Here is a 25,225-nt window from a genome sequence, read left to right as displayed (position 1 = left end):
TCATGACTTAACATCTGAGTTTCAAAAGCCAGTAGCCAATGTTCCCCCTAAATTTCCAAGTAACATTTATGGGTGCAGGCATAGAACTTTTGCATGTGTAACAGCAGTCCTCTTTGAAACTTTAAGGAGCTTTCCAGCATGTGTTTTTTCTCTGGTATGAGAAACTGCATGTACACACAGAGGATAATTGACTCATGGACCTGAAAGCTTTCTTTGGAAGAGATTAGAGACATGGTTTATTTTATGGGAATCCAGTCAGATCTCCCCATGGCCTTCATGTTTTTGAAGACTTGTACTTGCCTGAGGTTCTTGAACACTTGTACTTGCCTGAGAATCCCTTCTCCACTCTGGGCTCCTGGAAGATCACTAAAGTCAAATGCTAGATACCCCATTTGAGTCATTCATAACGAGACATCTTGATGCCAGGCCAGGCTTTGAGGATCACCATGGCATCAGAAATCTGTTCAGTGAAATCTCTCAGGAATGCATTGCCCACGTGGCCAAACCAACAGGCTTTCTTGGAGCGTATATCCAGGCAGGCTTGGATCCACAGAAACAACATAAGCTTCACATGATGAGCCATAGGACATTCATTTGCTTTGTCTCTAAATGTAACAACATCTGCACATGTGGATGATAAAAAAGTAAAAACCGGAGGATAGAAGGGAAGCCCCAGATACTTCCCCACAAGTCACCAAGGCTCACTTCTTAACATTCTCCAGGTTTTCAACTTTGTGGCCTGCTGCTCGGTAGCTGGGACCCAGCCAGGTGTCACTGGGCACTCCCTTCTGTGGCCACCAGCTTTGGAGCTGCAGACCTGCAAAGTCCCCATATCAGGCACCCTGTCCTGAAGCCGCCGTTGCCTCAGGACGAGGGGATTCCTTCCCTTTTAACCCTGGAACATAAACCTGAGCATTGGGTGCTCTGGTCCACAGACAGTGTAATAATGTAGTGTCGTTAGGAGGATTACTTTGTGTTCTACTGAACTACCTTGCTGGTGTTAATTCACTAATTTTCTGATGGTACAACAAGCGGGCACACTCAGAGTTCATTGGTTTTCAAAGCACATGTTTAGCTCTCACTGGGAAATATATTTTGTGTTTACATGTAGAGGACAGACTGTCACTGGTTATCTGTGGAAAAACTGCTGGAGGACGAGAACCATGCTTCGCACATCCTGTGTGTCCCAGGGCCCGAGGGAGGCAGTCAGCAAATCCTTGGGGACCTGACGCCTGTGTGCATGAACTGTTCCTTTGTTGCTGGTTTTATCATTACTTCCTATGGGCAGGGGTGAAAAGATCAGAGAGTCAAGTGGGGTTGTTCCCTCTTCTAGAAGTTTGTTTTCTACGCCTTCTTTCTGTTACCTGCTTTTGTCCCATTAAATGTGGGTGCATCCCAAGGCCCTGCCTGGCTCACTAATCTCATCCACTATCTGATCCCCCCCCAAGGCCCTACCTGGCTCACTAATCTCATCCACTGTCTGATCCCCCGGGTGAAACTTGAATCTATATTTGACCTGTGTGTCCCTCTGGCACCCCACTTGCAACATATTTTAAAGTTAATTAATTCCCATTTTGCTTACTCGTGCTGCTGTGACTGTACTCCGACCACACGGTTGTAGGCTTTCTCAGTTGCCTCTTTCTTGTTTTGTGAGTGCATTGTTTCGAGAACACCCCCCAGACAGCGTTTCGTTACCCTGCTTCCACTTTCAGGTGTCCACGCCTGGACCCCACCCTTACAGCAGCGCCTTTGCTCCTTGCCCACAGCCTCAGATGCTGTTATTTTCTTCAGGGCGGTGCTCCTGTCCGCCTCCACGTTGTTTCCTTTCTCCTTGCCCTTTGCAGTTGCTTGCTCCCTGATGGTAAAATGGAAAATTGAGCTTTTGGAAATTTCGGAGGCCACCCTAGGGCTGCGATGTAACAGGTTTTGGGGCAGGAAGTCGGTAACTTGCATTTCAATTAAGTTACCAGATGCTGCTGAGGATGCTGTTCCCTGCACTGCCCTTAGGTTTGCTTTGCTACATTAAAATTCGTCCCGATGATGCCATTGCATGCTGGGGTCTTCCAGTGGCCCAGGACCAGATTTCTCAAAGGAAGGCAGAGTAGATCAGGGACATGAGATTAAGTAAATTTGAGTCATATTATTTTTCTGTTGTACTTTTCAGCCCTTCCAGTTAGGTAAAGGAGAAAGTCTGTTTGGGGCTAGTATGTCTTTAACACCTTTCTAATACTTACAAATTGCCTTTTTAACAGAATAGGCTGTAAGATTAACACCTCTGTTAGCAATTCTCTAAGATTTGTTGCATAATCTTGGCGTTTTTTAAAAAAAGATTTTATTTATTTATTCACGAGAGACACATACACAGAGAGGCAGAGACACAGGCAGAGGGAGAAGCAGGCTGCCTGCGGGGAGCCCAATGTGGACTCGATCCCAGGACCCCAGGATCACACCCTGAGCCAAAGGCAGATGCTCAACCACTGAGCCACCCAGGCATCCCACATAATCTTGTTTTCATCGTATTTATTTTTCAGTGGCAAGTGTTAAGGGACTACAGTTTGAAACATTGAGGTAGAAATGGAACCCAAAGCCATAAGGAATTCTCATGTATCTTCTAGTGGGTTTCATACTTCAGTTTCATGTACCACATGTGATTCTTTTGATTTTTCCTGGAATTAATTCTGTTGGAAAGAAAGTACAAGATCTAGCTTTCTCCCCCTAACTGGCAATCCACTTTTTCCAGGACTTTCGTTTTTTCTTTTATTAATAGTTTTTTAGAGGGTGTGGGGCAGAGGAAGAGGATGAGAGAGAGAACCTTAAGCAGACACTCCGCTGGGCGTGGAGCCTGTCTTGGGGCTCCATCTCAAAACCCTGGGATCATGAGCAGAGCCAAAATCAAGAATCTGCTGCTTAACTGACTGAGCCACCCAAGTGCCCCCAATACTTTTACATAATCAGTCTTTTACTTATCATCAACAAAGTTCATGGACCAGTCATATCCTCAGAAGAAAATATTTGCAACTTGACAAAGGATTAATGCCAATATGTATTACGAGTTGCTACCAATCAATACAAAGGGCAGACAGCACACTTTAAAAAAGGAGAAAAGGAACCAAATAAACATACAGAAAAGTCACAAACCTTACCTAGTAATTATTAGATTTCTCCTCCCCCTATGACTATATCAGGTCATAGGTGGGAAATGTGAATAATGGAGCTCCTGACCATTATGGATGAGAGTCCAAATTGATAATGCCCATGTGGAAGAGAGTTTGGATCAGGATTAAAAATTTTAAATGCAATATGTCTTTAAAATCTCTCTAATGCAGGGCAGCCCAAGTGGCTCAGTGGTTTAGTGCCGCCTTCAGTCCAGGGCGTGATCCCGGAGATCCGGGATCGAGTCCCATGTCAGGCTCCCTGCATGGAGCCTGCTTCTCCCTCTGCCTCTGTCTATGAATAAATAAATCTTTAAAAAAAATCTCTCTAATACACATTGACATTTTTTTTAAATTTTAAAAGTATGTGTATTCTTTGACTCACTGCCGGGAATTTATTCTAAAAAATAGTCACACAGCTGAAAATATTTACAAGTGTGTTCATGGAAGCATTAATTTCTCTTGAAGGAAGTTGAAACTTAATGCCTGTTAATTGGTGACTAGTCAAATAATGGTCTGTAATCCATTCCATGTATGTAGATACATACTAAAGGATTGAGGCAAATGTATAGTTACACTCCCTGAAAGACTCTAACTTGTATTGCATAAAGTCATATAAAAATAGACATATATATAGTATGAGCCTATTCATATGTTTTGTAACAGCATGTGAATTTATAGGTGGACTGAAAAGATACCAAAGTATGGGAATATGTATCCTTCTATGGAGAAATGAAGGCAGGACTGTTTTTTTAATAGATTTTATTTATTTATTCATGAGACACACAGAGAGAGGCAGAGACATAGGCAGAGGACTCGATCCCAGGACCTCGGGATCACAACCTGAGCCAAAGGCAGATGCTCAACCACTGAGCCACCCAGGTGTCCCAAAGGCAGGACTTTAATAATAGTTTATTCTATTTTATATATTTTTCATAATGGGAATGTATTGTGTTTTTTAAGGCAGGGCTCAAAACTATAGTATATATAGTTTATTTTAGTTTAATAGTGATCTTGTAAAAATGTGCATCATATTGTAAGTGCTTCAGTATACAAGTGTATATATTTATTTTAGAAAAACATAGCCTGGAATGAAACACACAGCTAGGGCTGACATGAGGTGATAGGGATTCAAAAACATCATCCTAGTTCCTTAAACTTTGATGAAAGTAATACAGGATCATTTCAATCATTTAGTTATTAGCCCCTCTAAGAAAGAGGTTAGATACGGCGAGGTTCCAGCCATCCAGAGGGGTGTGCTGTGGGCCACTTCTCTGTTGTTCTTCCTGGAGCACCTTCTCCAGGGTGAATCTTCGAGCATCTTCCAGTCCTGGGCCTGCAATGGCTCTTATCTAATCATTGTACTATGTGAGCTGTAGGTAGGAAGAGGAGGCCGTCTCGGTGGGTTGGTTGGTTTGTTTGTTTTGATAATAATCTGTTAAGCCCTGTTTCCCTGGCCAGCATTCCTCCCTTCTTTACTGGCATATCTACTTAAATTCTCAAGCTCCTTTTCCAAAATCAAATAATCCAATGGGCAAACATTTCTTGGCACTTAGGAGAGAAAAGAGGTTCAGGTTAGAGTGTTTGCTGACCACTCTTTTCTTCTGTAGGGTAAAATACTTTTAAAAAATTGCTGAATTATTGTAACACCTGCGATAAATTCTTTTACCTCTCTTAACTTAGAATCTGTTTCCTGTTTAGCTACTCATTTATGATGCATAATGTAATTATGATAAGCCAAATTAAGTTATAGGGCCAGATATTTGGGGACAATATTGAGAGATTTTTCTCCTTTCCTGTCCAGTCGTTAACTATCACCTTATTATCAACTATTCATCAGTATATTTATCAACTATCACCTAAATCTTAACCTTCATATTGTTCTCTTAAGAAATGCATTTACTATTACAATTATGTAAATTGAAAATTAGAAAAAAAAAAAAACCACTAACAATCCTTCCATAATTGTTCTCATTTCTGACTTTCTTTCCAGTCTGCATCCATTCAGTCAGCATGGATTATAAACTGTGTATGAGGTGGGCATCGTGGTGGGGATGTAGAGAACAGAATGGGGCCCTGCCTTTATTTTTTTTTAATTTTTTTTTAAATTTTTATTTATTTATGATAGTCACAGAGAGAGAGAGAGAGAGAGGCAGAGACACAGGCAGAGGGAGAAGCAGGCCCCATGCACCGGGAGCCCGATGTGGGGATTCAATCCCAGGTCTCCAGGATCGCACCCTGGGCCAAAGGCAGGCACTAAACCACTGCGCCACCCAGGGATCCCGGGGCCCTGCCTTTAAGAAGCTCGTGGGCTGGCGAGGGAGACAGCGGCTAGTAAGATGCCTTATACCGAGTCTTTGTGGGGTAGTCCTGCGGGACAGGATTCAGGGAATACTGTGTAAGAATAGCATTCCTAGGTTAAATGGAATCAACAATTTAATGGTTTTCTAACACTGCCAAATTTCTTGAAAGGATTGTATCAAGTTACCAAATTATCAGCAACAAATGAAAGTAACTGATTCTTCACATCCTCACCAGAACTGAGTTTCATTATTAAGACAAAGCAAAGCAAAACAAAAACTCGATACCCTAATAGGCTTAAAATTTAGCCTCATTGCTGTTTTATTTGGCATTTCTTATTATTAGTGAAGTCGCACATTTTCACATATTTTTATTATTTACCTTCCTCTTGTGAAAAGCTCTTATTCACTTGGAGTCTTGCCATTGTTATGACTTGTTACTATTTTTTAAAAATAGTTTATTGAGATGAAATTCACATGCCACAAAATGAACCACTTTAAAGTGAACCTTTCAGTGGCATGTATGCATTCACAGTGTTATGCAAGCACCGTCTCCACCTGGTTCCAAAACATTTCTGTCCTTCCAGAATATTCATCCAGCAGTATCTCCCCATTTGCCCCTCTCCCTAGCACCTGGCAACTACTCCTCTACTTTCTATCTTTATGGATTTGTCTATACTGGGTATTTCATATGTGTGGAATCATACCACATGTGACTTTTTGGATCTGGCTTTACTTAGCCTGACGTTTTGAGGTCATCCACATCGTAGCATACGTAGGCAGTTCATTCCTTTCCGTGGCTGGATGACATCCTGTTGCATGTTTGTACCACACGTGCGTTATCTGTTCATCCAGTGATGGCCATTAAAGGTCTCTGTAGACAGTGCTGCTGTGAACATGCAGGCGCACGTAGTTGTTGGGGTACCTGTTTTCAGTTCTCTTGGACATATACCTGGGAGCAGAAATGCAGGCTCATGTAGTAATTCTGTGTTTTAATTTTTGAAGAACTGCCAACCTGTTTTCTACAGAGGCTGTACCATTTTACCTTCCCACCACCAACGTCCAAGGTTCCCCTTTTCTCACATCTGTGTTGACACTTGTTACTTTCCATCTTGGGTGGTGGTGTTTCAGTCGTAACCATCCTGGTGCATATGAGTTGGTACCTCATTATGGTTTTGATTGCATTTTCCCGTTGACTAATGACATTGAGTACTTCTTAGTATTTTGTATGTAGGTGAGAAAATGAAAGAAAAAGAAAACTTTGCTTTTGAGGAATTTATTTTAAAAAATTTTTAGGGGTACCTGGGTGACTCAGTTGGTTAAGTGTCTGCCTTCAGCTCAGGTCATGATCCCGGAGTCTCGGGATTGAGTCCCACATCAGGCTCCTTGCTCAGCAGGAAGTCTGCTTCTCCCTCTGCCCCTGCCCCTGCCCCACTCATGCTATCTCTTTTTCTCTCTCTAGCTCTCTCTCTCTCTCAAATAAATAAATAAAATCTTTTTTAAAAGTTAAAATATATTTTTAAATGTTTTTTTGAGGAAAAAATGTTTACTTAAAATTAAATGAAATGGGTCCAATCTGAAAATTATTAAGCCATTAATTTTGTTTAAACATTTCATAAATACAGTTTTCATCAAATAGATCTTTCTGAAGCAGAGGCTTCTGCCTCCAGTTTCATTTTTTTTTTTAATTTTTTTTTTTTTTATTTATTTATGATAGTCACACAGAGAGAGAGAGAGGCAGAGACACAGGCAGAGGGAGAAGCAGGCTCCATGCACCAGGAGCCCGATGTGGGATTCGATCCCGGGTCTCCAGGATCATGCCCTGAGCCAAAGGCAGGCGCCAAACCGCTGCGCCACCCAGGGATCCCTCATTTTTAAATTGAGTTTGTTTTCATTTTTCCATCACCTGAGTGGGTTAGGGCTGTGATTTGTGGTTTAACTAGAAGCTGTGGGGGTGGGCCGAGCGATCTGTTTTAGTAAGATGAGTTTTCCGATGAGTTGGATGTACACGTAGTTTTGAGAGTTACTGCTCTAGATCAACATTTCCAGGCCTAGCTTACATTGAAGAGCTCCTGTGGGAAATGTAACCTGCAATTTTGGCCTTACAGGCACCAACTTTTTTTCTAGTTAAACCAGGCAGACAATATAAACAATTAAGTTGAATCATTTTATAACCTCCTATTTCAGAATTGAGTGTATAAGTCGTATATAGTGGTACTTAGAAATTGCAATTCAGTCTACGAGTCCTATCAAAAGATAAGTATTTTTGAAAAGCTACTTCTGATCGTCAGTCAGATCATTTTTTTTTTAAGATTTTATTTATTTATTCATGAGAGACACACACAGAGAGGCAGAGACACAGGCAGAGGGAGAAGCAGCCTGCACCTATTGAATTAGAGTTTAAGTGTTTTTTTCCCTGCATAGGCTATTCAAATGGCAATAATACTCATGTACTTTGCAGAGTTTTATGAGGATTTAACACACATATTTGTATATAGTAAAGCCTCTGTGGTACCTGGTAAGCAGGGAAGTTTTATATTTTTAGTATAATTACTACATGTAAAAGTTGAATTCTTTTTACATAGAATATTGTAAACATTGACATTTTTCCAATAATACAGTCAAGTAAGTCCCCAGACCAGCAGTGTAAGTGATATGCTCTGTCAAAGGTGAGTCACCCCCAAATGTTGCCTTCCAGAATGGGAAGAATGGGTTAGGTGGCACACGGGAGATTTTGACGGGGTCTCCCAAAATGGTCCAGATTTAAGATCTCCAGGTTAGAGTGAATAAATGGTTAGGAAGTGAATGTTGGAAGGAGAGCCAGAAGATTTAAGGACCAGCTTTTTTAGGGTGGACTATATGAGAGGAGATTGATACATGACAGTAACTGATGGGACGTGATCACAGAGGAGGGAGCATCGGGGCCTTAACGGGCAGGAGGTTGGCCGGCTTTCGAGGAGAGAAGGGATCTAAGCTGTGGGAAGGGGAAGCGGGCATCTGGGTTCCAGGAGAGCAGGTTTGGGAAACAAGACCCTTGTGGTCAGGTGTTTGAAAGCCTATCACGTGGGAGAAAGATTACCCTGCTTGTCCCTGGCAGTGAGGGATAAGATCAGCCCCTGGGGGGGTGCAAGTCCGAGGAAGACCAGACCTCGGGCCACCACAGAAAAGAACCGTGCGAGAACCGAGCAGGTGCAAAGATGCCAGGGACTCAGCCTGGAGAGTCGGGCCTGGCTGGGCTCCCCGGGACGCTCCTCACCAGCTCCGCAACGTCGGGTGAGCCGTCATGGGCCCCAGGCCTCTCCTCGACCCCAGGCCCTGGGCTCGGGGCCCACCCTGTCTGGCAGTCCTCCTGCCTAATAGGACTCCTTTTGAAGAATTTAAGCTAATTTCCTCAAAGACACAGTATTAACCTTGTCACCCTCCTCTGAAGTGGTCTGTATCGTTCCTCCGAAGAACTGTTTAATTCCTGTTGCCCCCGTTCACCCTTTCCTCCGCCTCCCCCTCTTTCTAGGCCTTTGCTACGTCCCCTGGCCAGTGTAGCGGTAGAAACAGGTAGACATTCAGAGGGGCCTCGTTGACATCATTCCAAATTAACATTCTACGAGAACTCGAGAAAGATCCCCGGATTTTACCCCCTCTTGCAATTCGAATTGTGGAGCACATGCCCAGCTCCGCGCCCCGGAGGAAGCCCAGGCCGCCCCCGGCGCCCTCGGCCCCGGCTCAGCCCCGCAGCGCCCGCAGCAGGTGCCACACAGCAAAAGTCACCGGGGACACCTATATGTTTGGGCAACTGGAATTGTGGCAAGAATTTTATTAAGCCGAGAATGGCTCTCTGCGTCAAGAGGCTTTTCCTTTGGTGCGAGTAGTACAAACTCAGCCCCTGGGGATTCGTGCTGGCACGCACACAGCAGCCACCACCATGTGGCTGTCAAGAGCAAGCGTGTCTTGTGTGTGGCAGGAGCCTCGTGTCACAGGCCAGGTCTCCGGGATGGTCGGTGAGCCCTAAATTCATGATGGGTCATGTGGAAGGATGATCCAGTGCCCAGGGAGAGAGGAAATACCGTGCAGAGTTCAAATTTTGTGTGTGAGCGTTGGCAAAGTGCTGCAGTAAATTGGCATTTTCTTCACATTAGTCACGGTGCAAAAGAAGGCGGTTTTTAAAGCAAAGAGTAATCTCTGGAATCTAGCATAAAGACTCTTGTTAGTTTCAGGCCCTTTGCATGATGTTGCTCCTTTGTGGGGAACCAAAAAAAAAAAAAAAACCCTCCATCCATTTTTGCTTCCTAAACATCAAAGGAAGATCGAATGCTTCAGAGAATCCTTGTGCAAAACAAGGGGAAGAAATTTAGAAACTAATCAACATTTCTGCTCACTGTATTTGTTCTAAGTCATATTGTTTCTAATTTTGGAACGCATCTGTTACTTCTTTTTGTTTTGTGTTACTTCTTAGTATGTCATAGCAATACGTTCCCATTATCAGGAGAGCAGCAGAATTGAGTGCCTAATTTTGTTTGGTGTCTGAGACTTTTACTCTATTTTTATCTTGTAATTTGGGTAAGAATTAAATTCTAACATTTTGAAACTTAGAAATACGTATTTAATGGTTTTACATATTGATAGAGTGGAGAAAAGATGAGGTTTTTATCTGAGTACAGAAAATAAAACATCTAATTGATTTTTGAAGCACCACTGCAAAGAAATTTTTATGTTAAAATTTCTGGGAATGGAAACGTCTGAATTTTTTTTAACTGCGTTCATAATTACATGTATACTTATGGATGTAATTCTAGGCTTAAAACAGTGACAGTTAATAAAATGCTTATTATCTGTTGAGCAATTAATAGGAAAACCTGGATTATTTCCAAGGGTAGTCAAATTATCATAACTTGCAATTATAATACATGTGCTGAAGCTTTTGTGACATCTCATTCTTGGAGTGATAAATATATTCCTGTCATACTCACGCATGTTGACTGGGTACCAGGATAACACTTGTGTAATACCACTCTTGGGTCATTTAAACTTACGTATTTATCTGTGTCTTGCTCATTTCTTCAGGATCATGTGCGTTTTAAACAGCATTGATAAAAAGGAGTGAGGGAAAGAGAACAGAATAATATGCAAGGTAACCTGGCACAGGGGCTTTATCTAATAATTAGCTTTACCTGTGTAGAGGTCAGTCTTAAAGACATTACCTGAAGATAAGGCCACTTCCTATGGTATAGAGATTTTTTCATACAGTATCCAGTTCCTTTGTCAGTTTTCCTGGGCAGCTTATGATAAGACAGAATTTAAGCACAACTCTAAGAGCATGTTTTTTTGACTTGGATTGGGTTCAGGTTGACTCCAGGTTTGCAAGGTGAATCTGACGAGTTGTTGTATTATTGGGTGCATTGCCTGACATGTCTGAGGCTCATTTCACTCATCTAGTACATACTGAAGCTCACCATTTGGTGAGCATTATGCTGTTGAGTTCTCATTTAAACATCACGATCTGCCCCCCTTTACAAAAAGTTTGGGAAGCTGGGGTTTTTAAGATTGATAACCTGCCCTCAGTTGCACAGCAGGTAAGTGGCAGACAAGGAATTGAACCTAGGTCTCTGATGCCACCTTCAAGCTCTTACCTCCTGAGCCAGTGGCTCCCAAAATTTTCCATGATTACCCGGAGAGCTTGATTAAACATGCATTTCGTGGGCCCTCGGTTTCTGATTCCGTAGGCCTCCTCTAGGGACCAAGAATGGATTTCTAACCGGTGCCCAGATGTGGATGCTGCTGGTCTGAGGACCGTACCTTGAGAATTACTGCCTGACTCTGTTCCTCTGAAGAACCAATGAGAGAGTTCATGTGCTGTGCTTGTATCACTAATCCCTGACATTTGTTGACTGTTAACCATGTCCTAGACACTGTTCTAAGTTAATTCCTTGTTAATCTCACATTAATCTTAGGAGGTAGCTAAACACAGGGAGAGGAGAGAGGGTGTGATCGCCACTTAAGAGAGAAGGAACCTGGGGTAGTAGAGGCCCCCAGTAAGGGGGTCTCCTCATGCATCAGGGGCAGAGCTGCATGTTTTCATTATTTTGTCATCTGAACTGGTTTCAAAGGCCACTGTCCCTGGGGCTGTCTCCAGAAGCAGATTTCAGGCTATGGCAACTTTGAGAGAAGAGGTGACACTCCCTGCTTTTCATCCATTGGTGTTTTATGTCCTTGGAGGGGAGGGTATTGTAAGCGAGGCCTGGGAAGGAAGGGTTTCCCTCCTTTTCGTTTTGTTCTCCCAGCATTCTGAAGGGTGGTGACACAGTTTGTTATTCTGATGGATGATGAGATTCTGGAAACGAGCTATATTTCAGCTGAGCTGTGACATTGTTGATATTCATCAGCGTGGATAAAAGGGGTTGCAGGTGATTTTGTATGATAAAATTGTGCTGGTGTTACCAGTGCATTAAATCAGAAGCTATCTCCGCCGATGTTGGCCACCCAACAGCAGGGCATTCACTAATCTGTAGTGTTAGCCTGCCCATGGCTGCCCTAACAGCCAAGGAAAAAGTCTCAAAATAAAAAATGAATGAGAGAGAAAATCAAGCCCAAATAAAGTTTGAAACCTGTACTCTGCTTAGGAAACTGTAGTTTCCCCTCATTCATTTTAAAGCTTAAGGAGAAAGCATAAAGTGGCTTCAAAGGGTGACACTGTATTGATAGATAAATACTTTGGCTCTGTTAAAAATTGTGTTGAGTGACTAGTATGTGTAAGATGCTTACAAAAATAGGGATCCCTGGGTGGCTCAGTGGTTTAGCGCCTGCCTTTGGCCCAGGGCGTGATCCGGCAGTTCCTGGATCGAGTCCCACATCAGGCTCCCTGCATGGAGCCTGCTTCTCCCTCTGTCTGGGTCTCTGCTTCTCTCTCTCTCTCTGTATCTCTCATGAATAAATAAATAAAATCTTTAAAAGAAAAAAGATGCTTACAAAAATAAAATATACTGGCCTCTCCTGCCAAGGAGAACTCATAGTGGACCTCACAATGGAGTAGGTGTTCAGTTAATTTATAGAAGAGGATCTAAGTCTGGAGTAACTGTAGCCTGGTACATTTATCTTGTCTTTGAGTTACTGGTGTGATGATTTCCATGATGCCAGTATTTGAATCCTGGGACAAATCCTTCTTTGTAATGGGAGAGCCATTTAGCTGTAGAGCTAGAGCTAGGTCCCAGGCCTCCTTATGGATAGCTTGGACTTCTCTCTGATTTCAAATGGCCTTATTTACATATTGTGTGGATTTATCTCCCAATCTTAAGCTGTGAAACTTGTAAAGGGCATTATGACTTATTGTGACTTTTTTGGATGATCATCTGTGTTTTATTCCAGTTTGTTTCCTTGAAGATTTCAAACATAGCAGTACAAACTCTAGACACAATCGAGAACAAAAGGGAATCGCCACCTAGACAGGTCTCCACTTGTGGTTGGGGCACCAAATGTGGACATTCATGGTTTGATGGAAGGAATCACCTGTGCATTTATTCTGGTCTGTTGCAGGTTAACGAAGCCCTTGTCATTTGCTGATTGTGTTGGGGATGAGCTGCCGTGGGGATGGGAAGCTGGGTTTGACCCACAAATTGGCGTCTACTACATCGATCACGTCAACAGTAAGTTTTTCTTTTTTTATAAAATCAAACAAACATAGCAGAAAAGTAATCCCCCCAAATCTAGAATCCTACAAAAGTGTTAAGACTCTACAAAGTGAATTTATTTTATTTTATTTTAAAGATTCTTTTTTTAAAATGTATTCATGAGAGACACAGAGAGAAAGGCAGAGACACAGGCAGAGGGAGAAGCAGGCTCGCATGGAAAGCCCAATGCGAGACTCGATCCCAGGATCCCGGGATCACGCCCTGAGGCGAAGGCAGATGCTCTACCACTGAGCCACCCAGGTGTCCCTGAATTTCTTTATTTTAAACCCCACTTTCTCAGTGACTAATATTACCTGAAATACCCATTTTGGAATCTAGGGCCCATATGTAAATTGGGCTTATGGAGGCAGAGGCAGAGAAATGAATTTGCCTGTGTCTGTCTGCTTGGTAGGGGGTAAGTTTTCTTGAGTACAGCTGTGGGGGCCAGTGAAGACCATGAGCTCCTCATTCCATGACCACTGCCCTCCAGGTTGGGATTCCTCCTTTTCTTGGTCTTGCCACGGACAGAATTGGGTGTGCGGGGCGTGTGTACAGCGAGGTCCAGTGGCTACGTGTGTCAGATGGGGGAGAGGTTGACCCATCAGAACTCTAGAAGATGCAGCTGTACCGTGGAAAAGACCTAAACCCTTGTTACCCTTGTTTTGGTTTGGTTTCCTGATTTCTTTGTGTTTGCAAGGGAAGCACCTCTCACTTTAACAGCTTTTTAATTGTTTAGATCGCTGAATGATAAGGCTAGGACAGAGGATTACTGTGGCCATGAACAACTTTGTAAAATATACCCCTTCGGCTCAAGTCATGATCTCAGGGTCCTGGGATTGAGCCCCGTGTTGGGCTCCCTGCTCTCCTTCTCCCTCTGCCCCTTCCCCTGCTTGTGCACTCTCTTTCTCTTTCTCTCTCTCAAATAAATCAATACGATCTTTAAAAATATATAGTACTTTTTAATATCTTTAGGAATAAGACCATTATAAAAAATATCTTCCTTGATGCTTAGTAATTAGTGATGGCTTGCAGCTGCCTTTGTGTAGTCATATGATAAAATTTTTGAGAGGCACAAAAAACCCAAGTGAGTAACAGTGATCTCTTAGAAACCTCAGGATGTTTTATATATATATATATATATATATATATATATATATATATATATATATATAATATGCTCACAGTACTTATATCAGATTTGAGAAAATAACCTTCCACTGATTCTCTGTCAAGGTCTTTTTTTTTTTTCTTTAAATCTGTGCAAATACTCACTTCCCAGGGTGATGGGGAAGAGTTCCAGAACTGATGGGACTGCTTCATTCATGCCTGAAATCCACAGAGGCTGAAGCCATGGGGTGTGCCCTGAGCTGGGGAGAGGGCTTTGTGCCCCCAAGGTGACCTGGTGGGAGGCTCCAGTCCAAGTGCAGTTGGGGTTGGGCTGCAGGACTCGCTTCCAGCAGTTCACACTGCAAGGAGGGCCTCTGCCGGGGAGGCCACCGAGAGTGGATAATAAAATGCTCCCTCCAAACCAATGGCAGCCAGCGAGCCAGGCAAGAGGCAGTTGGGATGTATGGCATGGTGAATGTTACACCATGGTGGGCATGCAGGCAGCATAGTGAGTCACTGTGCGCTTGAGGGCTGTAAAATTGTCTGATTTTCACAAGTAGATGGGATGGAGAGATCGAAAGGAGCAAGGACTTAGAAGAATTAAGTCAGTTTCTTGGCGAACACAGATAGCTAGTCACCTGTTACAATAGAACATCTGGTTCATATAGTTTCGGAACCAGCTTTCATGCACACACTAGTTCAGCATAACTACATAACTAGTTTCTGTACCATGTGATTAGGAATAATGTGACTTTCATGTAGAGATATCTCTCCCTGAAAGTTTGTACAAATTCCGTGAAGAATTCATAATTGTGGATTTTAAAGTTAGCTTTCATTTTTGTATTTTCTAGTAAACCTTTCTTGGTTGTATTATTATATGTGGGTTTTACTGCTTATCCATGATTGACATCCAAATATTTTAAGTTTTGATGGAAGGGACAACTTCTGGTAAAATTCAGTTCATTCTGAACAGTTGTAACGCCTTATGTCATCGCAAATAAGTAATTCAGTGGAATATCTGGAATCTATAACTATTTAAATCTCACTTTCAAACAAGTTTATCTGTTTTTCTTTAAATAATATTTGTGGAAGCAGAAACAAGCCTCCCTGTCCTGGTTCGACAGCACAAGCTCTCACGGCACCAAAATGAGAAGATTTAAGTCAGCTTCCCTCTCACTACCTATAGATTTTCAGGTTCCTAAAGCCACCTTTAGGGCCTTCCTTCCTGTCTCAGTGGAAGAGGGGTTCTCCTGGATGCCCCAACCCCTGAGAACCCTCTTAATAACTTTCTTTTTTTTTTTTTTGAGATTTTATTTATGTATTCATAGAGACACACACACACACACACACACACACACACACACACAGAGGCAGAGACACAGGCAGAGGGAGAAGCAGGCTCCATGCAGAGAGCCTGACGTGGGACTCGATCCCGGGTCTCCAGGATCATGCCCTGGGCTGCAGGCAGCACTAAACCGCTGTGCCACCGGGGCTGCCCTCTTAATAACTTTCATATCCCATCCTTTTCTCCTCTTTCATTTCCTTAATGATCATTTTCTGGTTTTAAAAATTTCTCCCACCATTTCTTTATCTAGTGGTTCTTTTGTCTTAGTATTTAAACACTGGAAACTCCCAAAATGAAACTAAACCAGATCACCAAAAGAAACAAATAACAGCTATCTCCCCAAACCCCACTAATCTGTACTCAAACCTGCCTTTCAGCACCAGCTGTGGCCCTGTGTTTTCTCCTCCCACTGGAAGCTTCGTGAACCTCACTGTGTCCACTGTTCTCCATGTTGTCACAGAGACTGCCCTTGCCGGGCTCACCTGAGACCCCACAAATGGCCACATCCAAACAACACCTGGGTCTCATCTTCCTTCATCCAACAGAGTCCCTTGTCACTGTGGGTTTCCTCTTGCTCTTTACTTCCTTGGATTTCATGATTGTTCTATTGTTTTTTTTGTTTTGTTTTGTTTTTGTTTGTTTGTTTTTACCATTCCCAGCTGCTCATGCCCTCTTTCCTTTTCGCCTGGCCCTGGTGTCAGGATTTCTGTAGTAGCCTTCTGTTTGCAGCCTGCACATCCCCTTGGGTGATAACCTCAATCACTTCCTGAAGCCGATGGCTACCAAACTTGTCACTTAAGTCTTGTCCAAATGCATGCATTTGATTTTACGATGCGGCTCTTTCCCATCTGCCCCCAACAGGCCTCCACTTGCATCCCCTTCTCTGGCCTACCCTGGCACTGGTGGACGTTGCCTCTGTGCTGTGTGCTACCTGGGCTTTCTGTCTCTCTTTGCAATGGTTGGTTCTAGCCCTGAGCACTGTCTGCGCAGCCTCTGGGCCCTCCCTTGTGGCCACATCCATCTAGGGCCCCTCTGCCCAGGCCTTGCTGCTTCCCTCAGGCCCTCTCTGGCACCCAGCCCTCCACCCTGCAGCCCTGCCCCCATTCCAAATGAGGTGCCCTGTCCAGGTATTTCTGTTGTGCTAGGCACATAGGGATTTTTAAAAACCATTTGTCCAATTGCACTTAAAATACTTATTTGTATGTTTTCTTCACTAAATCGTGAGATTCCTGTGGACAGTGACTGCATCTTCATTTCTTTATCCTTGGGTACCTAGTATCATGATAAACTCTTAATCTTAGAAGGATGGAAGGGCTTTCGTGTTTAACTCACATCGAAAGCTTTCTGTTTGTTTTTAAAGAAATTAAAGTTCAAGTATAAATTATGCTTCAGAGAGTACCCTTCTGAATATTTAAAAACTTAATTATTAGAATACAGGTTTTTAAGCCTACCATTTTGCTTTAGTGCAATAATTGTATCCCAGTGGTCTGATGGATTTACTGTGCCCTAAAGTGCCCAAATTACCCACAGCAAGTAGTTTTCCCACTAAAAAGAATCTGGTCCATTATCTCATTAATCTTAAAGACATTCCTGTGAAGTAGTTTAGGGAACAAATGTATTATCTTCTCATAACAGCTGGTCCACACATATGTTGTGTCTTGACATTGTATAGTTTCAGCATTATTTTCTCTTTATTTACCAAAAAATGAAATAAAGCCTGTTTGGCTGTTTAGCACTATTTCTGTGTAACACTATCTAACACTATTAAATATTTAGAAGTAAAAGATATGACCTTGTCAATGAGTATTTAGGCCTTAAGTGTTTTATGATAGGATTCTTTAGTGGGTTTGTGTGGAGTAGGGGTATAGATATTGGTGGGGGAATATTTATAACTAGAAGGTAATTATGAAGTACTATTTATGAGGTTTTGATATCACCATAAGCAGAAATAAATCACTTTTTTGGTAGCTTTAGTTGTACCTTAATTTTTTGGTCTTTCTTTTGGTAATGGAGGTCTCCTTTACATAAAAGAAAATGCACAGATTTTAAATATGCATTTCAATGAATTGTGGCAAATGTATAAATCTTTTGTAACTGCCACTCCAGTCAATATGCAGATATACAATATGCAGTATCCTGTCCCCTTCCAATCACCCCTTCCCCACCGCTACAGGTTGTTCGGATTTCTATCACAATGGCTTAGTTTTGCCTGTCCTAGAACTTCGTATAAACTGAGTACATTCAATTCCGTGGATGGAATCTTTCACTGAGCATATTTTTAAAAAATAGGCTACTGATACTGATACAACATTGTGGATGAATATTCATAGTGCCTTTATCTGACAACGAACCTGTATCTGGATCATATAAAGAACTCCTGAAAATTAACGTGAAGAAGATAAACAATCCAATTGAAAAAGGATCAACCACCTTAGACACTTTCTGAACTCTCCTTTCTGCCATCTTGCCCCCATCTTGTCCACATCAATCTCTGGCTCCCGTGGGGCCTCTTTCCCTGATATTCTAGCAAGTAAGATGGCAGCTTTAGCCTCACCACCCTATGAATGCTCCTCAGGACAGCCACTGTCTTAGGATAGAGTGGAGAGCACATGAGCCTGCAGAGGGATGGGACTGCCGCCATACCACTGACCACCGACCACCAACCACTGACCACCATTGCCTGCCATGGAGTTGCAACTCACCCCTGGGCTTCTCTGGGTTGGCAGTGGGAGACTTGGCTTGCGGCACCCCCTCGGTCCTCTGATGAGAGAGAGTGGCTTCTGCCTTGGAGCTCTTCGTGTCCACATCCACTTGCAGTAGCCACGGTTATAAGAAAGACAAGAGATGAGGGAGGTATGAAACAACAAACTAGGATGATTGCTATAGGATGTTCTGTTGAGTTGCGGCCTCTGCAGCCATCCTTGCCCTAACTTAGGGTGTGGCCGCTTCCTTGGTTTCGTGTGCACTGTCCTTGGTGCTGGTGGTGTCATCGCTTGGTTTTGCTTGGCTGTCCTTGGTTTTCAGTGGTAATGGGTGGGAGAGGTTGGAGGACGTGCACTCGCTCCATATGACTCGAACCGAACTCCTCTGTGTTAGTTTTGAAGCAACCCATGTTGTGTTGAAATTTGATGAGAATCCCCCAAGTACATGTAGTATTCTATACGGAGCTGTCTCCTTTAGAAGAAGGAAAGTAAATTTGGGGCCCTCTTATTTCGTCCTTGTTTTATTTTCATGCTTTATAGTTTCCTAGCAGGATAAACTATTAAGATATTTTGTAAAGAAAAATCTTAGCCACTTAAACCACCCAAGGAAAACCAATGATGGTGGTGGTGATACTAATGTTTAGTATAATGAACAGTTTTTAGTATCGCGAATCTATGGGATGATCTACATGTTTCATATAGTTGTCACTCCGGCTGTCTAGTCTCAGTCAGTCACTGTAGTCCCTTCCTTCCACCTAGATGGAGGGTGATGAAGATGATGGCGCCTTTCTTTCTGCAGCTGACACCTTCCTTCCTGCAGACTGCTCCTTCTCCCTCACCTCATTTGCCACATGTTGAGAGCCCCCACATCTTGTCATCCTTGAAGATGCGACCTCACCCTCATCCCCCAGCATGCTGTCCTTTATCTCCACCACTGTTATTCTTTGCTGTTACCACGGGAACAACTCTCCTGCCTCTGTTTCTGGCTCTGATTATCAGACATTTCATTTATAGGCCACTGCTACCTGTTTTGCCCTTAAGGCTTCAAAACAAACGAGTACAAAATGGGATTCTTCTGTTTTCCCTTTGACTTGATTATTTTTTGATACATTATGGTTCTTGTGATTACTAAATTGAAAAATTTAGATTTGTTTTTGTCAGTTCTTACAGATTTTTTTATCTGTGATATCAAATTTTCTCATTTAGCCACTTGTCCCCTGCTGTTTTCCTAATTCAGATCCTCATTACCTTGTGCCTTTTCTTTCCCTTTTTTTAAAAAAAATAATTTTATAGAAGTAATATATGTGCATAGGAGAAAAGGAGAAAATATAGATAAATAAAAGGAAGAAAAATATTATCCATATTCACGTAACCCAAAGAAAACTAAGTATTCTGAATTTCCTAGTGTGTATCCTTCCAGACTTCTTATATTGATACACATACACACACAATTTTAAATACATTTTTATACTTCAAGTGGGATTATATTATACATATGGTTTTATAAACTTTTCTCACTTCATATATCTTTCATCAAAAAACTTTCTGCACAATCCTATTGACTTTTGTAGAGTTAGTAGAGTTCTGTATAGACAGTAAACCTCACATTTCTGTTAGATAACATTCCTCAAATACAACTAAGATCCTTTCATGGCCTTGCTTAGAACCTTTGTGGCACACCATCGCTCACAAAATGAATTTTGTATTTATTAACCTGGTGGTCAAGAAACCACAACCTACTGCGACTACTCTTGGAGTACCAAGGAAGAAATGAGACAATACAGGAGAATGTGGGAGGGACCACCATTGGGCTGGCAGGACAAGGGAGGAAAAGTAGAAGTGCCCTCTCCATCGTGAAGGGTGTAGTCATGCCTGCCAGAGACCGTGCTCTGAGCTGATAGCTAAAGGATGATTTAATTAACTAGGCCTGGCAAAGAAGGAGTTGGGGTAGAGTTTGGAGGGTGAGAGAAGATTACCTTCCTGGGAGAAGAGAGACCACAAGTTAAAGCCACAGGTCTAGGGAGGCCAAAGAAAATAGGGCTGATGAAAGAAAGAAATTGAGTACGGCTGAAAGCTGTGTGTGTGTTTGTGGGGACCCGGGAGGTGGCTGGAGAAGTGAAGGGGTTAGGTCCCTGAGGTCCATTGTCTGGAACCTTTGAAAGCCCTGTTCCATCACTGCCTGTTCCACAGAACCTTCCTTTTGCAGCCAGAGACAACCTTCTGTCTAAATTGCCGTAGCACTTAGCCATTCTCCTGTCAAGGCTTTTATCACTTTTTACTGTACAAACTAATTGTATTTCCTTTAATTCACGTGTCACAGTTTCTTCTGTAGTTTGTAAGTTCCTTGGAAGGAGCATCTGGTTTCCCCCATATTTCATGTAGTAGATGGTCAGTACTTGGTAGAAGGAACAACAGATAATAAACCCAGTGGATATTTTCTAAGAAGAAAAAGAAGGACAGCTCCTCATACTTGTTCTACCCATTCTTCCCGAGCACAGCAGAACAGAAATAGGCATGACAGACAGGGATCATATTCCTTTCAAGAACCTAATGGCATCTTCCTCAATAAGCTCTCGTAACTCACAGCAGGTTCTCCATCTGTTGAGTTCCACATCTGAAGCCGTCGGAGTGTGAATTCCCTTCAGGTATGGGACATTTCCATAGACATCATGCAAATTATACGGTTTCCTGAGATCACCAGGGCTTGATACCAAAATACCAAGTTGTTATAATACACCTTTTTTTTTAGTATTTACATTTAATAAATAGTCTTCATAAATCCACTCGGCAGATATAACCAGTGGCGGTGAAGCACAACCCTGCTTTATGAAGCCTTCTCCTGTGGTGCCTGTGGGAACCCCCTTTGGTAGCTCACGTTTGCATCGTGCAGTGTTTCAGAAATGTAAACGTGCCCACTGCAGCTCTTGTAGCACACAGTATAAACCAGCCGACCAGAGTGTTTCTGCTGATCTATCCAAATAAATGCTGATCATTTATTATTATTAGTAGTAGTAGTAGTAGTACTATTATTGTCCTTTATTCATTTCTGTGTCAGTCTGTATTACCCTCAGTGTTCTGTGACAGTTTAGCCATTGACAGGTATCTAATGGAAAGTATGTCAGTTTCCCAATATGTAGGGAACAGATGATTGGATGAAACCTCTGAAGGTATCGAGAGAGAACTAGGAGTCTGTATCTTACTATAACTATTGTAACTTATAAAATTTTTGCATTTTTTAAAAAAGATTTATTTATTTATTTATTCATAGACACAGAGAGAGAGAGAGGCAGAGACACAGGGAGAGGGGGAAACAGGCTCCATGCAGGGAGCCTGATGCGGGACTCGAGCCCGATGCGGGCCTCGATCCCGAGTCTCCAGGATCACACCCAAGGCTGCAGGCGGCGCCAAACCACTGCGTCACCAGGGCTGCCCAAATTTTGCATTTTTCATATGCATTTTGAATTTATATAATCCCTTGGATCATCTAGTTTATTAGTTACGTATCTCACTATAACACATTATCTCAAAACTTTAGTGGCTCAAAGTACATTTATTTATTATCTCCTGGTTCCTGTGTGTTATGAACCCAAGCAAGGCTCAGCTGACTCCTCCAGCTCACGGTCTTACAGGCAGGCTGTCCTCAAGGTGATAGCCAGGCATGACTGGAGAAGGATCCACTTTCATGCCAACTCACGTGGTTGTTGGCAGGATTCAGTTCCCTGTTGGCTGAGGGCCAGCAGCCCCCCTCATTCCTTGCCACGTGGGCCTCTCCATAGAACAGCTTACAGCATGACAGTTGGCTTCATTACAGCAAGAAAGCCAAGGAGAACCAGGGAGGGAGTCACAGCCTTTTGTCATCTGGTCTTGAGTACCGTCCCATCACTGCTCTCTTGTTTTCATTAGAAGCAGATCTCTAGGTCTATGCTGTATTCAGGGAGCAAGGATACAAGGAGGTGAGGATTATTGCAGGGCAGCCACAGTTAGGAAAACTTTTTTAAGACCATAAATTTTGGGGTGCCCGAATGGCTCAGCAGACAAGTGTCTATCTTTGGCTTAGGGCACAGGGAGCCTGCTTTCACCCTCTGCCTATGTCTCTACCTCTCTCTCTGTGTCTCTCATGAATAAATAAATAAAATCTTAAAAAAAAGAAAAAGGAGTTAAAGTTGGTAACTTTTTTTTAAAGCTTAAATAATCAAAAAAATTCATTAAATTCTAAAAAAAAAAAAAAAAAAAAAAAAAAAAACCAAACCACCTAATGTATTTTCAGAAACCACCCAGATTGAAGATCCACGAAAACAGTGGAGAGGGGAACAGGAGAAGATGCTCAAGGACTACCTCTCGGTGGCTCAGGATGCTCTCAGGACACAGAAAGAGCTTTACCACGTGAAGGAGCAAAGACTCGCATTGGCCCTCGATGAATACGTACGATTAAATGATGCCTACAAGGAAAAGTCAAGTTCCCACACAAGCCGTAAGTATACGGTGTGCCTGTTTAGACTGTGGAAATGGGGACCAAAGTGTAGATGAAAGAAGGCCACTTGGGTCCCAGTGGAGTTTTATTCTGAGTCCTGCCCCTCTCTAGGCAGAAAGAGCCCCCGTGAAGCCACGAGGGAGTGAGGGCACCCCACAGACCTCTCAGCAAAACCCCTTGACTCCATTACACGCAGAAGTCCCCTGCCCTCATTTGTGGATGATGAATCCCTTCTGGGTTTTGCTCCTTCCTCTGCCTGATTGCCTTTTATTTCTTTACTTTTACCTGTTCAGGTCAAGACGAGTGACTTGGCCCTCTTTGTCCCTCTTGTACAATATTTTGGCTGGGATGAATTTTCTTTTGATCCCCTCTCATGTCTCATGTCTCAGAAACTGATTCTCTGGAGTTGGTTTGGCTAAAGAGGCAGTTGAGATGGGCTCAGAAGTTCTACCTAAATTATAAATTTCAGGGTAACGTACAGCTCTGATAAGCTGTATGTGCCGTGACGTCCTCTAAGAGTTTATATATAGATATAAAATCCAGAAAACATTAAGCTCCATGGTCTTTATGACGTTCCTCTTTCTTGAGTTTTTATTTAAAAAATTTATAAAGATTTGAAGATTACTTTTTATATTTAGGTGTCTGATGAATGACAATAAACGAATCATAAAGTAAGTATCCACAGAAGCATGTAAATCTTGCTTTTAGCGTTTGTAAATTCCAAACCAAGAACTAGTTATGCAACTTGCAAAAGTTACTTTCTTTTTTTTCCTTTTTTCTCTTTGAAAAGTATTCTCAGGATCTTCATCCAGTACTAAATATGATCCTGATATTTTAAAAGCAGAGATCTCCACTACACGATTAAGGGTAAGATTTTTTTTTTTATTTGTGGTTCTACATTTAATGTGTGCACAGAATCCAAAGGAGATAGAAGGGGCTTTGGTGACCACCTATCCTCTCCATTCGGTGCAGGGACCTCCTCTACTTTTTCCCGGGAGGCTGGCCTTTCTACCTTTGTTACTGCATGTTCAGAGGTGGAGAGCGTCTTTGTCATAGAGGCACATGTTCTATTACCCGGCAGTTCTATCTATTACCTGCAGTAGGTTAAGCATATTATATATACCCACGATGTTAAATATACTTATTTACTATAATATTAATATTACATTTCAAATATACTTAGTGTATTTAGTATGTTAAAGTTCGAGTCTCAGGAACTCCTCCTTATCATGCTAAAATGTGTCTTCCAGGGTTGGGTATAATTGCCGTTCCACTGGATAGCCCGGTACTCACAGGCGTCCACATACCTTGTTCCCACGTCGTTCCTTCTCTAGGGCAAAACTTTCTTAATTCCCCACACTTCCTCCTGGATTGTTGCCTAATCTTTATCCTAAATCATTTTGACCAAACTCCTGCCAAGGCCAGAGCTTCTTTATCCTTGATTTTGGGGAGTCTTAAAGATTGTTGGTCAAGGAAATGCATTCGTGCAGCCGGTATCTCGATCATGATATAGATCATTACCATGACTCTCGAAGCCCCCAGTGAGACCTGACATCCCTGAAGGTAATGCTGGCCTCATCAACACTGTCGGTGAATGTTTTACCTGCTGTGAATTTTGTAAAACTGGAATGCTGCCAGATGTATTATTTCATGGCTTCTTTTGAGCAACATTTTGAGATTCATCCATATTAGCCTTTATTGCAGTAAGCATTCCAGTTTTGTGCATGTACCATAAATTCTTTCTCTTCTGCTATTGATGTACATTAGAGTTTATTCCAATTTCTGGTCATTAAAGAGTATGTCTTAATATACATTTCTATGATACATATCTTTCTGGTGCACATAGGCACACATTTTCATTCGTTAAGAAACCAGAAGTAGAGTGCCATATTGGAAGATTTACATGCTTCAACATTAGCAGTTGCTGACAGAGGGCTTCGGGTCTCTGACTTCCTAATATCTGCCCTTTAAAGCTTACACTACTTTCTACACATAGCTTTTGCCTTCGTCCCAGAGATTTTGAATTTTATATTTTTATTATCAGTTAAAAATATTTTCTAACTCTTTATGATTTCTCATATAAGGGTATTAATATTTAAACAGTTGGGGGCTTTCTTATCGCTCTCTCTCTCTCTTTTTTTTTAATGATTTCAGCTTAATTCCCCACTGTGTATTTCTCAGTTCTAAAATTTCTGTTGGATTGTTTATTATTTCTAGTTACTTGCCCAAACTGCACATGGATATGTAATTTTTTGAACAAAATAATCACAGCTACTTTTAAATTCCATGTCTTTATTAATGAATGCAGTATCTAGAGTTCCTAAATATTGGATTCCTCAATTTGGTCTGTTTCTTTCCTCATGATTGTTGGTCACTAGTTGGTCAAGCTTCTTGTAGCCGCTTACTTTTTATTAAGAACCATATGTTATGTATGAGAAATAGGATAATTTGAGGTTTGGGGTGATCTTGTCATCCTTCAGGGAGGATTTA

General features: G+C 42.2%; 1 protein-coding gene across 6 annotated transcripts in view; it reads left to right on the top strand.

The window, feature by feature from the left end:
- The window catches only part of WWC2 (WW and C2 domain containing 2), a 205,169-nt gene that overhangs the window by 90,800 nt on the left and 89,144 nt on the right, over positions 1–25,225 (top strand). For 5 of the 6 annotated variants that reach the window (XM_038560449.1, XM_038560446.1, XM_038560447.1 and 2 more), the window contains exons 2-4: positions 12,977–13,086; positions 22,532–22,735; positions 23,526–23,602. In XM_038560449.1, coding sequence (XP_038416377.1) covers positions 12,977–13,086; positions 22,532–22,735; positions 23,526–23,602 — 391 coding nt within the window. Of the gene's footprint in view, positions 1–12,976; positions 13,087–22,073; positions 22,218–22,531; positions 22,736–23,525; positions 23,603–25,225 lie in introns of those variants that run through there. The other variant, XM_038560451.1, reaches the window with a different exon arrangement.

This window comes from Canis lupus, chromosome 16 (genome assembly GCF_011100685.1).
Source record: "Canis lupus familiaris isolate Mischka breed German Shepherd chromosome 16, alternate assembly UU_Cfam_GSD_1.0, whole genome shotgun sequence".
Lineage (NCBI taxonomy): Eukaryota > Metazoa > Chordata > Mammalia > Carnivora > Canidae > Canis > Canis lupus.
Note: the sequence above shows the minus strand (reverse complement) of the source record. Positions and strands in the feature narration are given on the sequence as shown.